Source organism: Artibeus jamaicensis, unplaced genomic scaffold, assembly GCF_021234435.1.
Source record: "Artibeus jamaicensis isolate MK-2021 breed Jamaican fruit bat unplaced genomic scaffold, CSHL_Jam_final scaffold_1019, whole genome shotgun sequence".
In the NCBI taxonomy this organism is placed as follows: domain Eukaryota; kingdom Metazoa; phylum Chordata; class Mammalia; order Chiroptera; family Phyllostomidae; genus Artibeus; species Artibeus jamaicensis.
The window spans coordinates 30,596,086-30,614,719 of NW_026522025.1; the positions used below are offsets into that span (position 1 = coordinate 30,596,086).

General features: G+C 35.6%; 1 protein-coding gene across 4 annotated transcripts in view; it reads right to left on the reverse strand.

The window, feature by feature from the left end:
* SYDE2 (synapse defective Rho GTPase homolog 2) overlaps positions 1-18,634 on the reverse strand; it is a 49,775-nt gene that overhangs the window by 17,366 nt on the left and 13,775 nt on the right. For all 4 annotated transcript variants that reach the window (XM_037163954.2, XM_037163953.2, XM_037163955.2 and 1 more), the window contains 2 exons: positions 13,870-14,972; positions 4,996-5,122 (listed from right to left, as the gene is read on the reverse strand). In XM_037163954.2, coding sequence (XP_037019849.2) covers positions 4,996-5,122; positions 13,870-14,972 — 1,230 coding nt within the window. The remainder of the gene's footprint in view (positions 1-4,995; positions 5,123-13,869; positions 14,973-18,634) is intronic.

Genomic DNA, 18,634 nt, shown 5'->3' on the forward strand with positions numbered 1-18,634 from the left:
AATAGAAAGAGGAAACAAGAATTCAAAAAAAATGAAGGGAGGCTGAGGATTCTCTGGAACAACCTGAAATGTCCCAATATCCTAATTATAGAGGTACCAGAAGGAGAAGAACAGCAGCAAGAAATTGAAAACTTATTTGCACAAATAATGAAGGAAAACTTCCCCAATCTGGTGAAGGAAATAGACTTCCAGGAAGCCCAGAGAGTCCCAAGTAAGCACACACCAAGGCACATCATCAAGTTACCCAAGATTAAACATAAAGAGAGAATCTTAAAAGCAGCAATATGAGGAAAGGAGAGAGTTACCTACAAAGGAGTGCCCATAAGACTAGCAGCTGATTTCTCAAAAGAAACCTTGCAGGTAAGAAGCGGCTAGAAAGAAGTATTCCAAGTCTTGAAAGGCAAGGACCTCCATCCAAGATTACTCTGTCCAGCAAAGCTATCATTTAGAATGGAAGGGCAGATAAAGTGCTTCTGAGATAAGGTCAAGTTAAAGGGGAGTTCATCAACACCAAGCCCTTATTATATGAAATGGTAAAGGGGACTTATCTAAGAAAAAGAAGATCAAAAGTATGAACTGTAAAATGACAACAAATTCACAACTATCAACAAATGAACCTAAAAGAAAAGACAAACGAGAACAAGAACTAAGCAAACAACTAGAACAGAAACAGAATCAGAGAAATGGACATCCCATGGAAAGATTTCAGTGGGGAGAGGTAAGTGAGGTATAGAGGGGAAAAGGTACAGAGAAGAAGAAGCAGCATTAACTGGTAGGCATAAAATAGACAGGGATAGATAAAAAATGGCATAGGAAAGAACTTGTATGTACAATCCATGGACATGAACTAAGGGTGGGGGATGCTAGAAGGCTGGGGGTGCAGGGTGAAGAAAGAATAAAGAGGGAAAAATTGGGACAACTGTAATAGCATAATCAATAAAATATACTAAAAAAATACTAACACATTAGATCCAGCAAGATATTTTTTTAAAAAAAGGATACATTATCACCAAGTGGGATTTATCTTTGGAATACAAGACTGGTTTAACATCTGAAAACCAATTAATGTAATATACTAAATCAATAAAATAAATGACAAAAACCACATCATTATTTCAATAGAAAGGAACTCCCTTGACTTGATAAAGGGGACCTATGAAAAATCCATTTCATGTCATAACTAGTAGTTATGGACTGCTTTTTCCTAAAATCAGGAACAAGATAAGGATGTTCACTCTTACCACTGCTACTCAACTATATATTAGAGGTCCTAGCAAGGCAATTAGGCAAGAAAAAGAAATAAAAAGAATCCATTTCAAAAAGAGAGAAGTAAAACTCTATTTGCCAATGACAATCTCATACAGAGCAAATACTAAGGAATTCACTAAAAAACTAATAGAACTAGTAAACAAATCTAGAAGGTACAAGATCAATATGCAAAAATCAGTTGTATTTCTATCACTAAAAATGAACAGTCCAAAAAAATGAGATAATTCCATTTACAACAGTATCAAAAAGAAATACTTATTCAGGGTGGACTGGTGGAGGAGGGCAAAGAGGGAGAAATTGGGACAACTGTAATGGAATAACAATAAAAAATAATTACTTTTGGAGAAATTTAACAAAATGGTACAAAACTTGTACTCTGAAAATTAAAAAGCACTGATGAAAAAAGTGATCTAAATAAATGGAATGCAATACCTTATGTTAATAAATCAGAGGACTTAATACTGTTATTGTAGCAATATTCCTAAATTGATTATAGATTTAATGAAAATCCGGATAGCTTTTCACAGAAATTTACAAGCTGATTCTAAAATTCATATGGAAATGCAAGAAACCAAAAAGAGCCAAAAAAAAAAACCCAACCAAAAACAAAAAACAGGGGTGTCGAACCTTTTGGAGTCTCTGCACCACACTGGAAGAAGAGTTGTCTTGGGCCACACATTAAATACATTACAACATGTAATCACAAAAAAAATCTCATAGTGTTTTAAGTAAATTTATGATATTGTGTTGGGCTGCATTAATAATCATCCCAGGCTGCATGCAGCCCATGGGCCATGGGTTGGACACCCCTGTAAAAAAAAGATTACTGGAAGACTAATACCTCCCAATTTCAAAGTTTACTACAAAGCTTCAGTAATCAAAACAGTATGGTAATGGCATAAAGACAGACATATAATATAGATCAATGAAATAGAATTTAGAGTCCAGAAATAAAGCCTCACATTGATGGTCAATTGTTTCTTGACAAGGTGCAAAAACAATTTAATGGTGAAAGACCGATGTCTTAACAAATGGATTCTGAATTGGTCATTTATATATTAAAACAGCTTAGGATGATAAGACTTTGGTTGAAAATATAACAGTAGAAAAGATTATCAAAGTCTTTACTGAATAAATGGGAATGCCCAGAAGTTCTGTAGATGATGTTAAATAAGGAAGATTAAGGTGACGTAGGAATGTGCCATTAGCCCCAAGAAAGCTTCATTCCTAAAATGTACTTGAAAAATAACTAAATAAAGTTTATTTTAAAAAAAAGAAAGCTTCATTCCTGAAGAGAGTATAAGTTTCTACTAAACAGTGAAAGGTAATAATCTGGAAAAAGCACTGGGGAACCAAGGAAATATTGACCAAACTTCTTCTTTGACATAATGAAGATATATGACATATATAAACAGCATACGGCATTTCATAGCAATCAATACCTGTTAGATGTACAGTGATGATAAAGATAAAACACTTTGTAAACAGCAGGCATGCTATAATTATTTATTCCCATTCCTTAATCTGTACCATTTGATCTTTACTACCATCATTAGTTTTGCAGTTGAAAATTATCTACAATGAATAGCAACATTCTGTGTAAAGAAAACAGCTGAATTACAATCAGTAGAAATAAAATTTTCTGTAGCTGCCACATAAAAAACTACTAACCCTCTAGCCCATAATTTAAAAAACAAAAACGATTCCATGTGTTCCTTAACAAAACAAGACTTGTTAGTTCTAACAGAACTCAACATTCCCTGGGAGTGTGAGACTTGCCCTATCATGCATTTATATTAAATTAAAACCTAAATGATCTCTAGAAAAGATAATGTTATAACTTATTGAAACATACATTTCAAATATCATTATCCTTTATATAATTAATATTTTAAACAATCACTAATATAAATGGAATTTTAAATGAATCTAAGTTCAAGATTACTTACTTCACTATAATTTAAGGGCAAATAATAGAGAATTATCATTAACAAATACTAAGCACATAAAGTATGCTCAATGCACATTATGTTCCATGAAGTAAAAGTTTCTTTTCTATAAGCAAAGGGTTCATAGGGAAAAATTTAAAAATTTTACAAAATGATACAGAGAAGACGTATTTATGTATGTTGTGACCAAAAAAATTTTAACTACTCATCAACCTAGAAATTAGCTCTATGGCCTGCCTTATCCCCAAAATTAAGTGACAGACAGGAACAACTTAAGTCATATTTCCTTCTTAATATCTTTCAAACACTTTGGGGACATAAAAACCTTAAGATAATTAAGTCTATATGACAATCTTTAACTCTATAGGAGCTACTTAAGGGAGACTTGGAAGAAATGTATGATCCATTTATTTAGTGCAACACAGTAAACTTTTATCATGTACTTGAAAATTCAGGCAATTATAAATAAATAAAGAAATGGTTCTGACTACATCTCTGAAACTGCTCTGTAATAAGACACTATGAAACCACATGCCTCTCGCCTTCATCCAAACACAAAGACTAGCTACACAGGAAAACTCTACTCATCCGATGGTGGAGTACAGGTATCATCGCACTAAAAAATATACATATTTATATATATGAATATTTGTGTATATATTTAAATATATAAATGTCACATATATTGAATATATGTATAAATATTAAGCACATATAGTTATATAATTTATATATTCCACTATATATAAATTTTTATATATTATATATATGCCACTTTTTATATACATTGGGTATATATATATATATATATATATATATATATATATATATTGGGGGTGTGTGTATATATACACACACACACACACACACACACACACACACCACTATATACATATAAAACCATTCTAATCATTAACACTACTTCTACCTTCTGGAGGCAGGCTAGTCTGTAGTACCTTTGTTTTAGTCCATCACAAATTTCACCCTGTTCTCTCTGCTGAGAGCTCTGTCCCTAAATCTTCCAATGGCTATAACTCTGTATCATATAAATAGATCACAGCTTGAAATGCATTTCTCAGAGTTTCTTCTCTGACCACCATGGTACCAGAGTCACCAAGCTGACTACTAACTCCAATCAGCATCATGCCTGTTGCCCTACTATCGCCAATAAGTTACTACATCTTATTATTCATTGGTTTGATTACTGATATTTTCCCCCACTGAAACACCGTTCATCTTGTTCATTTGTCCCTGGTGCCTAGAAGAATGCCTGGTATGTAATAAATGTTCAATAAATACTTATTAAGTAAATAATTTCCAGATATGGATGGGTAAGTGATTAAGTGAATTTTAGTCATTCCTATGCACAGACTTCCCTTCTCCTTTAGGATTCTCACTTTAAAATCTACTACCACTATCATGCTAGCACCCAGAAATATACAGTGTTAAGTTAAAAATGCCAGCTCTGATTTGGAGAAAAAAAATCAGAAATAATCTTTCAGATTTTCGCCTTTAGCAATATAACACAAAGAAACAATTTTTAAAGTTTTTTCTAAATACACAAGAATAACCAAAAAAAGGTTATTCACCTCAAAAAAATTTTTTTTAAATTCTGAGGTGTCACCTCCTCCAGGAAGTTGTCCCTAATTTTCCCAGAATAAGTTAAGATTTCAGAATAAAATCAAATTAAGGTTAGGCTAAAAATAGTATTTCAATTCTCTTTCCTGCAGATACAGTTTTTCCAAAATGTGTACATAAAGTTAAACCTATTCATTACCTGTTATCACATTTACATCTGGGTACTGGTTTTCACAGAGAACAACAGCTTTGCTATCCCTCTCAAAAGCCTCTCGGAGTTCTTTCTTGACTGCTGCCGAACCACATAATCGGTACAGGCCGACTACCTAGAAATAAAATTATGGCCATATTGTGGTAAATTTGACAAAGAGAAAATATAACAGTACAGTATGTATAAATCATGCAAGTTTGGCAATCAAGTATGTTCTAATGGCATTAAAAATACCTCAAATACAGCTTTTGAAATTTCACCATAGACCACATTGATTAGTTTTAATGAAAACATTCTATTCTTTCACTTAAATTCAAACAATATACTCATTTCTGTAGTGCTGTCTACCTTATCTTATGCAAAAATGCAATCCATTCCCTTTAGTTTTATATGTTCAACCAGTATCTCCATGCTAAGACCGTGCCCTTTGACATCTTTGCTCTGGACTGAAAGACAGCGCAGTGGTTAAACAAGGGTTTTGAATTCATAAAGCCTCACTTTATCACTCCTTCCTTGGTAAATTTGGGCAAGTTATATAATCTCTTCAAAATTCAATTTATTTATCCATTTAAAACAGTAATTAGCAGAAATAAAGTTCCAATACACTATTTGTATAAAATTATCTTTTCGGGAAAAAAAAGATTCTCAGGAAGAAATAAAAACAAACCTAGGATTTTAAAAAAAGATTTTATTTACTTGTTTTTAGAGAGAAGAAGGGAGGTCAAAAGAGAAGAAGAAAAACATTGATGTGTGAGAGATACATCAATAGGTTGCCCCTCAGATGCCCCCAACTGAGGACCTGGCCCACAACCCAGGGATGTGCCCTGACTGGGAATCAAACTGAAAACCTTTCAGTTTGTAGGCCAGCACCCAATCCACTGAGCCATACCAGCCAGGGCTAGGATTTTTTTTTTAATTTATCAAATTAATTGACTACAGAGTGATGGAGGAAATTCAATGAAATATATTAAAGGTAATAATAAAACCTCCAGTTCAAAATGTATATAAGATGCACAGATACTACGCATCCTCCCCTCAACTTATATTACAAGGGATTGTTTTTTAAACACCACTAGCACATACAAGTTCTAAAATATTAAGTCTTAAGAATATCACCATAAATTCACTGAGGAAAAAAGTCAACATGGTATCTGTATAGAGAAAGCATACCAGATTAAGCAATCAAAGTTCTTTAAAAAAATAAACCTCCAAGAAAATTGACTGGGCTGGTGTAGCTCAGTGGATTGAGCGTGAGCTGGGAACCAAAGGGTCACCAGTTCAATTCCCAGTCAGGGCAAATGCCTGGGTTGCAGGCCACATCCCCAGTAGGATGCACATGAGAGGCAACCACACACTGATGTTTCTCTCCCTCTCTTTCTCCTTCCCTTCCCTTCTCTCTAAAAATAAATAAATAAAATCTTTTAAGTAAGTAAATAAATAACAGGCGGGAAAAAAGAAAATTAAGGAAAATAAGTGGTTGGCACCTATACTTCCACATCAAAGACTATTTAGTAAGTTCCATCACCTTGAATTGAAGAAAGTTATGGATAAAGAAATTATGTCAAGGCAGAAATAAAGTAAAAATAACTGATAGAACTTGAACTAGAAATCACTTTAAAATGTTACAAATGGCCTTGGCTGGTGTTAGCTCAGTAGATTGAGCACAGTCCTGCAAACAAAGGATTGTAGTTCCATTCCCAGTCAGGGCATATGCCTGAGTTGCAGGCAAGTTCCCAGCAGGGGACACACAAGAGGCAACCATACATTGATATTTCTCTCTCTCCCTCCTTCTCTTCCCCTCTAAAGATAAATAAATAAAATCTTTTTTAAAAATGTTACAAATGATCTAGAGGAAGGACACAAATGAAATTTCCAGGTTTCCTTATGGCACTAACCTCTTATGAGTAATTAAATGACTGATGGAACTCACTGCAGAGGTTGAGTCTCAGTATAGGACAGGGTCAATAAGAGATACAGAGAAATGTTATCCAAAATATTTGAGGTGATAAGCTATTAAGTATAAACTGAAAGGTAGTAAGGAACCTACACTTATTTCTAAAAGAAGGTAATGCAAGGTGCCATTATATTCAAAAGGATCAGCATAATATGGGAAACCAAGTGATGAACTGAGAAGAAAATTCAGATTTCCTACTCTTGTCCACATTCACAGTGCATTCATACTGAGAATAGCATGTGCTCTGCTAATCACATCATTGCAAGAAAAACATGGTAGAACTGTAGATGGTCCAGAAAATAAAACTAAAATATTAAACAGAATCAAAGAAAATACCACCACTTTAAAAGAAACTAATTTAAGAAGAGTTCTTCTTGTGTTGGCACAATAAGGGCCACAAAATCCCATACAGATATATCACCTTGAACTTAAGGAGATGAACCAAGAACAAATTAAACAAAGTAATGCTTCTTTTTTTGACAGACGCTGACAGCATTTTTTGTCAATTATACTGATTATTGCTATTACAGTTGTCCCACTTTTCACCCCTTTGCTCCCCTCCACCCAGCACCCCCACTCCCTTAGGCAATCCCCACACCATTGTTCATGTCCATGAACAGTGTACACGTATACATTGCTCTTTGGCTCATGTGCATAAGTTCTTTGGCTACTCCATTTCCTATACTTACTTTACAGCCTTATAGCTATTCTGTGACTACCAATTTGTAGTTCCTAATTCTCTCACCTCTTCACCCATTGCCCCAAACCAACTCCCAATATGGCACCATCTAAATGCTCTCCATATCCATGATTCTGTCTCTGTTCTTCCTGTTTGCCTCTGGCACTGTTTGCTTAGTTTGTTTTCTAGATTCAATCATTGATAGATATGTATTTATTGCTACTTTACTGTTCATAGTTACGATCTTATTTTTCTTAAGTCCCTTTAGTATTTCATATAATAATGCTTTAGTGATCATGAGCTCTTTTTTTCTTGTCTGGGCAGCACTTTATCTGCCCTTTGATTCTAAATGATAGCTTTTCTGGGTGGAGCAATCTTGACCGTAGAGCATTGCTTTTCATGACTTTGAATATGTCTTGCCAATTCCCTCAAGCCTGCAGTTTCTTTTGAGAAATCAGCTGACAGTCTTATGGGAACTCCCCTGTAGGTAACTAACTTCTTTTCTCTTGCTGCTTTTAAGATTCTCTCTTTATCTATAACCTTCGGCTTTTTAATTACAATGTGTCTTGTCATGGGCCTCTTTGCATCCATCTTGTTTGGGACTCTCTATGCTTCCTGAACTTGCATATCTTTTTCCTTCACCAAATTAGAGAAGTTTTCTTTCACCATTTTTTTCAAATATATTCCAAATTTCTTGCTCTTTCTCGTGTTTCCGGCACCCTTATGATGCAAATGTTGGATCTTCTGAAGTTGTCCCAGCAGCTACTTACACTATCCTTGTTTTTTTATATTCTTTTTTCTTCTTGTTATTCTGATTGTTTTTTGTTTGTTTGTTTGTTTGCTTGCTTAATAGCTTATCACCTCAAATATTTTGGGTAACATTTCTCTGTGTCTCTTATTGACCCTACCCTATATTGAGACCCATCTTCTGCAGTTTGTTAAATCAAATCATTGATTTTTTTTCTCAGCTTTATCCACTCTACTTGTTTCCCTGTAAGTTATTCTTTATTTCAATTAGTGTACCTTGCATTTCTGACTGGGTCTTTTTTATGTTGTTGAGGTCCTCACTAAGTTCCTTGAGCATCTTTATGACCAGTGTTTTGAACTCTGCATCTGCTAGATTTCTTATCTCCATTTTGTTCAGTTCTTCTTTGGAGTTTTGATCTGTTCTTTCATTTGGGCCATGTTTCTTTGTCTCCCCACTGTGGCAGCTCCCTCTGTTTGTTTCTATGTATCAGGTAGAGCTGCTATGACTCCAGGTCTTGGCAGCATGGCCTATGTAGTAGGTATCCTGTAGGGTCCAGTGGCACTATCATCCAAGTTGAATATTCAAGGTACACCCTCCATGTGGACTGAGTACACTCTCCTCTTGTAGCTGGGCCTTGATTGCTCAACTACAGGTCAATGGGATTTACCCAGGCCAGGCAGCTGTAAGGACTGGCTGTGACCACTGGCCACCAACAATGCACTCTGTGGAGGATTAGTTGTGCAGTGGCAGGGTGGTGGTACTCTGACATAGTCTGTAGCTGCCACTGGGTGTGTTGGCTCTGTGGTTTAGAGGTGGTGCAGGCCAACCAAAGTCAGCCCCCACCTACGTTCTGTCCAGAGCCATCCTGCCTGAGTCTGAGATTCTTGCTACTTGTGCTGGGCTTGGGGATTTCCAGGTAAAGCCAAGCTGTGAATCCAGGCTGGCTGCTGCTAGTGCTGGGTGGGTTGCCCCTAAGCAAGATGTGCAGGGGCCGGGGCTCACTGAGGTCAGCTGTTGCCTGTTTGATAGGATTTAGGAAGTTGTAAAGCATAAGCCAAGACCAGCCATTCATATGGAACGGTCACAGGCAAAAGTTTGGGTGGTCTCTTAAACTGGAAGGTTACAGAGGGCACAGAAAAGCAACAGCAGACTCTGACCAACTTTCTGTCTGAGAGAAAACTGTCCTTTAGCCCCTGCCTTGATGCCAGACACTTTGGTTCCTCCCTGTATGACACTGGTACCTTTCGAGCTGCTACCCAGACGCTGGAGCTCAGATGGAGTGAATGCTGAGTAAGTCGCTGTGTGAGTTCCTGAAAGGGAACTGCTTGGGTCTCCAGAAGTTTCTTCCACCACTCAATCCCACTGGTTTTTGCAGCCAGAAGTAACAAGGACTTTTCTTCTTGGCACTGGAACCCTGGGCTAGAGAGCCTGGTGTGGGGCTGGGACTCCTCACTCCCAAGATATCCCTTCTGAATTTTTATCCACCACACATGGATGTGAGACCAGCCCGTTCCATATCTCCACCCCTCCTACCAGTCTGGATGGATGTGGTTTCTTTAATTCCATAGTTGTCAGACTCCATTCAACTGGATTTCTGATGGTTTTGAGCAATGGATGTTCTATATTTTAATTGTAATTGTGATGTGGGTGTGCGAGGAGATGACCCATTTTTATCTATATCACCATCTTGACTGGAAGTCAAGAAAGTAATACTTCAATAGTAATAAATGGAATGTGTTATTCCAAAACCTGAAATTATAACCATATTTTTTATTAGATTTTTAAAGGAAAAAAAATCTAATATAAATATTTCAAGGAAAGGATATTTCAAAATATATCCTGAACTTCAGAGGTTAACTTCTTAAGTCAAACACTTAAAGTACATGCTTGATGCCATCTGTACTGGTAGACCATGAGTATTATTTCTGTAGTAAACTTTCCATTGAAAGCAAGAGATGGGCAGCCTTCAAGAATTTTTAAGATGCCATGGAATATTTTTTGCATGACTATCAATAGCTGATTTTCATGGTGAAAAAACAAGAATAAATACTGGCTAAAAAGGTAAACAAAATTCAAACAATATACTAGTCTGTAAAATACAGGGAGAATATGCCTCTTTTTGGATGGAGAGGTGTGAGGAGAAGCAAAAGAGACAACAGAAGTTTTAAAAAGTACAGTTCCAAAGTACAACTGAAACTTATTTTTTAGTTCATTTAAAGTAAGTCTTTATTAAAATCAGTCTTTCTGAATTTTAAATATAGAAATAAAAGACACTGCTAAAAATGGTTTCTTGGCATTTAAAATAAGTTACAACAGTCTTATATACCTGGTCTTTATAAAATATTTTAGAATATAGACTATAAAAGCACAGTGCTATTTGAGTTACTTACTTTCATACTCAACTGTAAAAGTTTCTGTTTAATAATTAGCTTTAAAGTCTGCCTAAGCTCTCTGACCTGTTTATATGCTGCCTGAAAAATAAGTAGAGGGAAAATTGAGAACCTTAAGAAAAAAGTAATTGGACCAAAAGTTGCATTAGCAACTAAAGGCCTCACTCCTACATAGTCAACATGAACTCAACTTGATGTATCATATACCTGAGAAGAGATTTCAAAAGTTCAGATGTTCTACCTTTCAGCTTTAGGAAGCTAGTGCATCTATTTTCACAGAAGTAAGCAAGTAAGACACAAAGATGAAATGACTTACCCACTAAAACACAGCTATTAATGAAGAAGAAACTGGAATCTGTTTCCTGCATCTTAACACAAAACTCCATTAACTTATACTATTTCTATATTTTCCAAAAATTCATAAGATTTTAAATTCCTTTCTATATATAAAGAAACCTCAGATTTTGTGATATCTACTCGACATTTTTAATCAATGTTAAAAATTCTGATAGCACTAAAGTAGAAATACTCAAAATGTAATGATTTTTAGGCTTAATTTATGTTGCAAAAATGAGTATACACAATTACCTACACCTCAGAATAATATCCTCAGTGATATGCTGTTTCTCATTGTCATAGTCTGCATGAATTAATACAAATAAAGAAAAATAAGTTCAACTAACTGGTTAATATTTGCATATCTTATTAAAAATAGCACCAGGCTTTTTGTTTGTTTTAATGGGCTGCTTTTACCTTCTTATTTAAAAGAAAAAGAGAACAAGATGTGTTTTCATTAGTAGAAACCACTCTTAATCCTCCATGCTATCCCAAAGTTATGAGACAGAAAAGCTTATGCTTTTCACAGAGTGGGACTAAGGGAGAGAAGGAAATAGGGCAGAAGCTAATTCTAGGAGTGGGCAGAGTAATTAGATTCTCTGTTGGAACCAAACCATAGAGAAACATTGCCTAAATTAATTAATTACTTGCCTATGTTATCAGCTCTGGCTTATTCTAGGAATGCCACTGTAAAGCAATCTTGATCTCTAGGTATAAGGCCCATCAGCTCTTGATTACAACATGAAATGCAGAACCATCTAGCAGGCTCTCAATCATTGCCAACATAGGTTAAGGAATGAATTATACCCTAAACAGTAATGTAATAAAAATAAAGAAAAGAGGGGACTTCCGGCCAAGATGGAGGCATAGGTGGAAACACTGCCTCCTAGTACAACCAAGTTTAAAGACAACAAAGTTTTAGTAACAAAAACGCAACCAAAACACAGAAATTGAACTGGACGGAAATCCGACAACAACGAACCATTCAGCCAGACCAATAAACCAGGCAAATGAGCGAGCAGTGAGACAGACCGTGCAGGCTAGGTCCCCAGTGATGGGAATTAAAGCCTAATAGCATCACCTGGAAAAACTTGTGGGGTCAAGGTGACGGGAGAAGCTCACAGAGAGTTTGTTGGAGAGACCTACAGGGTCCTGGAGGGTGCACAGGCCCACACACCCGGGAGCCGGCACCAGGGGGGCCCGGTTTGCTTGCAGGAAGCAGCAAAGGGGACTGAAATCTGAGCGAGAGCACAGCAAACGCCATTGTCCCTCTCTGACCCCACCCCCACATACAGTATCACAACCCAGCGACTGGGTCGTCCCACCATGGTGAACACCTAAGTCTCTGCCCCTCATAAGTAACAGGCGTGAACAGACCAAAACATTATGGTTCAAGAAGAACAGCTCAAAGCCTCAGAGCCAATACTTCTAAGTGACCAAGAGATAGCTAACCTATCAGATGCATAGTTCAAAACACTGGTGATCAGGATGCTCACAGAAGTGGTTGATTTTAGTCACAAATTAGAGGAACAAATGAAGGCTAAACTAATTGAAATGAAGGGAAATACACAGGAAACCAAGAGTGATGGAAAGGAAACTAGAACTCAAATCAAGGGAGTGGACCAGAAGGAAGAAAAAAATGACCAAACAGAAAAGAATGAAGAAACAAGAATTCAAAAAAATGAGGAGAGGCTTAGGAAACTCCAGGACATCTTTAAACGCTCCAACATCCGAATTATAGGGGTACCAGAAAGGGTAGAGGAACAGCAACAAGTGGAAAACTTATATGAACTAATAATAAAGGAGAACTTTCCCAATTTGGCAAAGGTAATAGACTTCCAGGAAATCCAGGAAGCTCAGAGAGTCCCAAAGAAGTTGGACCCAAGAAGGAACACACCAAGGCACATCATCATTACATTAGCCAAGATTAAAATGAAGGAGAGAATCCTAGACGCAGCAAGAGATAAGGGGACAGTCACCTACAAAGGAGTTCCCATCAAACTGTCAGTGGATTTCTCAAAAGAGACTTTACAGGCAAGAAGGGGCTGGAAAGAAGTATTCCAAGTCATGAGAGGCAAGGACCTGCATCCAAGATTACTCTGTCCAGCAAAGCTTTCATTTAGAATGGAAGGGCAGATAAAGTGCTTCTCAGATAAAGTCAAATTCAAGGAGTTTATCATCACCAAGCCCTTATTATAGGAAATGTTAAAGGGACTTATCTAAGAAAAAGAAGATAAAAAACACATACAGTAAAATGACAGCAAATTCACAATTATTAACAACCACACCTAAAACAAAAGCAAACTAAGAGGGCAGCTAGATCAGGAGCAGAACCATAGAAATGAAGATCACATGGAGGGTTAGCAACAGGGGAGTGGGATGAGAAGAGGGGGGAGAAAGTACAGAGAATAAGTAGCATAGGCAGTAGGAAGAAAAGACAGGAGAGGGCAAGAATAATATGGGAAATATAGAATCTAAAGAACTTGTGACACATGGACATAAACTAAAGGAGGGAAATGGTGGGGGAGGGGGGTGTGCAGGGTGGAGGGGAATGAAGGGGGAATAGAACAACTGTAATGGCATAATCAATAAAATATATTTTTAAAAAAGAAAAGAAAAATGTCTAAATTAGATTTCTTTACCTTTACTTCCTTCCCCCAAAATTTAATTAGCTAATTAAATTTAATTAACTAATTAATTCATTATGATAGATAGATAGATAAGGGGATAGTAGAGAAACAGAATAAAATAATACCTGACAGCCTCTCTTTACAATTTCCGTAATACACTTCTGTATCAGGAGTGGCACCATCAATCCTGTATTTTCTTTCTCTACAACTTTTCGAATATCAACACCAAACACCACTGGTTCTCGATTTATATCTAGTCCATGAAGAGAATTCTCCCACTGTTCCAAAAGAGTCAGTTTCACATAAATAAGACCTCTGGGTTCGAGTTTGACAGCCAACTGATGTGTCTTTGTTACTCTGAATAAGGTGGGGAGAACAACAGTTCCATGACAACACACTCGATTTTTTCTTGGAGTGGGTTCCCAACTGAATACTACTAATTTCAAATGCTGAGCATTTTCGATTTCTATGTTGAAAGTGTGATCCATGTCTAAAAATGTTGTCCGACATGTAAGCAAAGCAGTTCTCGCTTTATTTACTGAATCTACCTGAATTGCACAAAAGACATCCTTTGAATCTATCCGAGGTGGTTTTAAATCCTCAGCACCATAGAAATGCACACTCATGAGCCCAGATATGTACTGTGAACACTTAGGTTGATCAGAAAAACTGTAATGTCTAAAAGCATCAATGTCAATTTCATTCTTGCTGCAGCTACTTGGAATTGTTTCTTTTCCCTTTCCAAATTTGTTTTCAGATCCAAGTTTGCTACATTTAGCTACAAGTTCAGGTGAATCTCCATCACTGAGATAACCACCTTTGCAGGAATACTTAGAACTCATAGAGGTTTTCTTCTGGTAGCTGTGCTGAGAAGATACACTGGTATCGAGATGGTACAGACTTAGAACATTCCTCTTAGCAGCTGTGGTTGTGTTCCCAGAAGGCAGAATAACTGTATGATGAATTTCTTGACAGTTACATTTAGACAAGGAAGGAGTATTATCTGGGCTGTTTATATAATTCAAGTTTCCTTTAACACTCAGTTTCCGGCTAAGTTCTGGCAACCTTTTCATTTTCATGGAAAGTTTCCTCACAGTTCGTGGAGATTTTATTTTATCTGGGAAAGACCAGTTAATTGAACTGCCTTTTTTCACAGGGCTAGGGCTTGGAGAAGATGGTTCTATAATTCCCCATTCAGTTTTATTTGTAGGAGCTAGGATCCCAGGACCTTTAAAAAAAGAAAAAAAGTATCATAAGGTTATATATTTTGATCGCTACTTTATAAACCACCAACTTAACAACCAACCTCTCACATAAACAGAAATTCTTCCCTTGCCTCATTTCAGTGATAAGTTTAGGTGAATCTTCATTACCATGTTCAAGCAGAATATGAAGGATCTCCAAATGCCTTCTAAGGGAAAGAAGCATCTCCCTCTGCATCTGCTTTTCTATCCTGAAGGTTTGAAGAGGGTAATACAGGTTCTTATGAGATCTTTTCCACTGTAATATACTTCAGTGAGTATGTTATTTTATAACTATAGCGTATATGAGAGGAAACTAGGAAAGTTTCATATTTTAATATAGTGAAATATTTATTTTAACATATTTCTTATTTAAATGTTTATTTAGAAATGCTGCTCTAATATAAGAATGTTTTCTCTATATTTACAGTCCTCTAAAATATTTTTACCAAATGATTCCACTTCTGGGACTAGATCCCAAGAAGAACACTGATTCAAAAGAATGTATGCACCCCTGTGTTCACTGCAGCATTATTTACATCAGCCAAGATTTGAAACAGCCCAAGTGTCCATCAGTAGATGAGTAGATAAAAAAGCTGTGGTACATTTACACAATGGAATACTACTCAGCTATAAAAAAGAAGGAAATCTTACCTTTTGTGACAGTATGGATGGAACTTGAGAGTATTAGGCTAAGCGAAATAAGCCAGTCAGAGAAAGACAAATCCTGTATGATTCCACTCATGAATAAAATAAACAAACAAACAAAACAGAAAGAAATTCATAGATACAGAAAACAGACTGACAGCTATCAGAGGGGAAAGGGGGGTTGGAGGGCTGGCTGAAAAGGTGAAGGGATTAAGGAAAAAAGCATCATAAACACAGACAACAATATTGTGATTACTAGAGGGAAAGTGGGTTAGGGAGGTAAAAGAGGAAAAGGGGGGATAAATGGTGACAAAAAAAGACTTGACTTTGGTTGATGAACACACAATGCAACATGCAGATCATATTATAGAAATGTGTACCTGAAACCTGCATAATTGTATTAACCAATGTCATTCCAATAAATTCAATAAAAAATTTTAAGTAAATATATAAACATATATGGTAATAAACAGAAAATGTATCAGGGAGCCATTAGTAAATCCTCTTTTTGTGTTTTAAGAAATCAATTTATAATAAAAGTAATCTCCTCTTAAAATAATAAAATAAAATTTCTCACATAGTAATGCTAGTTAAAAAAGAAGTTAAAGTTAAGGACCAAACAAGTTTATAATTTTGACAACTAAGAGCCAGCCCCTCCTGTGCTAAAATTCTATTAGAACATATCAATATAGATTATACAGAATAAACTCTAGTCAATCAAAAATGACTGAATGCCCCAGCCAGCATGCCTCAGTTGTTTGGGTAGCATCCTGCAAAATGAAAGGTCCCTGGTTTGATTCCCAGTCTGGGTACATGCTTGGATTGCAGGTTCAGTCTCCAGTTGGGGTATGGAAGGCAGCCAATCAATGTTTCTTTCTCACACAGATGTTTCTCTTCCTCTCTTGCTCCCTCCCTCTCCCCCAACTCTAAAGTCAAAAAATAAAAATAAAACATAAAAAAAGGAATTGAATATTGAATATCAAATCTAACTCAATAATTTTCAAAACTGTAAAGCCATTTTCTTTCTTCATTATTTCTATGCAATACTCTAGAACTTCAAAAGTTAAATCAGGGCCTTTCCTTGAAATTCAACATATTAACAGACAACACAGATATATAAACAAGTTTTCTTACAATTTTCATTTTTCATAAAGAGTAAAACATTGAAATATTTTTTAAAATTTTCCCCCACAAAAATAGCTTTAATTTTTTCTGAATGTCAGAATTATTCAGGTTTACAATAAAAGTTTTAAAAAGATATTCAATACAAAAATGAACAACTAAAATAAATAACAGCCTAAACTGCACTATAGCAAGTGATTAATCAGTATAAATATTGTGGTGAAAGTAATTTTAAAAGTAGTTTAATATAACACTATGGATATTTAATTATTATTAAAATAATAACACCAGCCAACATTTATTGAGCTAGACAAAATTAAAAAATTAATTTAATAGTATACATAGACCCTCATTCAATTCTCATAACAACACTAGCATTGCACTCTCCAGATAAGAAACCGCATGCACAGAGATAACTAATTTGTCTAAGATAACACAGCTGTTTAAGTAGCAGAGCCACAGCTCAAACCTAGCCATAGGCCTTCAGAACCTATGCTCCTCAATTCTATACTTTAGGCTTTCTCAGCCTTCTAAAAATTTTTCTGTCCATATATGCAAGATGAGGCAAAGGTAAGTTTACAGTTATGAGTTCACAAAATACAGAATTTATCTTGTATTATTACTTATTAATCACTGTATTATTTTCCAAACAAACAACTACTTTTGCCCTACCCTATATATTTGCCCTACCCTATATAGGATAAAACTACTTTTGCCCTACCACCCTATATATTTCTAACTGACTTTTAAAGGCTTTTCTCAACTATTAAGAAGTTAAAGTACTCTATTTAACCTTAAATTTTCAATACCCCAGTTTTAAAAAAATGTATAGAATAATCAGTTTTATTTTTAAATTTGAACCTGGTTTTAGTACATTTTCAAATTAATAAAGCAAATGAAAATATCTTCTAAAACATATTACATTAACTATTCCACTAAAGAAACAATTGTTATCCCAATTATTTAAAATTTAAATGAACTTTTCATACTTGACCCTAGTATTCCTTATAAAAATCCCTGATAACCCTAATATCAGAAGCTACTCTGTGCAATGTTAGAAATGAGGAAAAAAGTATTTATTCATTTAAAAAAATCAATACCCTGACTGATATAGCTCAATGGACTGGGCACCATCCTGTGAACCAAAAGGTTGCCAGTTAACTTCCTGGTCAGGGCACATGCCTGGGTTGCAGGTGAGTCTGGTTGGGGACACATGAGAGGCAACCAATCAATGTTTCTCTGACACATCAATGTTTCTCTCCCTCTCTTTCTCCCCACCTTCCCCTTTCTCTGGAAAGAAATATTCTTTTAAAGAATCAATAGATTAAATGACATTTCTTTAAAGTATTAATATAACATTCTCCCTCCACCCTTCTTTATTTCTCCCAATGACAAAGAAGTGGTTTCTTTATAAAAGAAGTACTATTTTAAGTATGCCTGCTAGGCTTTTCTGGTAAACAACTAATAAGAAATGAAGTGTTTGATAAACCAGACAAAGCATTCCCTTGTACTGTAAATCGTAGTACAATCCTACTGGTTTACTGTTCTAAAACATTTTATAGTAATTGGAGTCCTGCTTTAGTCGACAATCTAGTTGGTCACAGCATAAAAAAGCTACACAGGATACTAAATTGCCCTAGTTTTATTAAATTATAAAGGAGTTAATCTAACATTCTTACTTTTTTTACTGTATAGGTATTTAATTGTGCATTAACTATTTCCTACTGAAGTCCTTAACTGAAATAAAATACTGTAGATGTTAGCAGTTTCTGCTGCAGACAACATTGAATTTACTAAAACAAAAATGCTTTTTTAAATAAAATCTAAGAGTGGAAATATTACCAAATTCAACAATCACTCAAAACTAAACCACAATTAT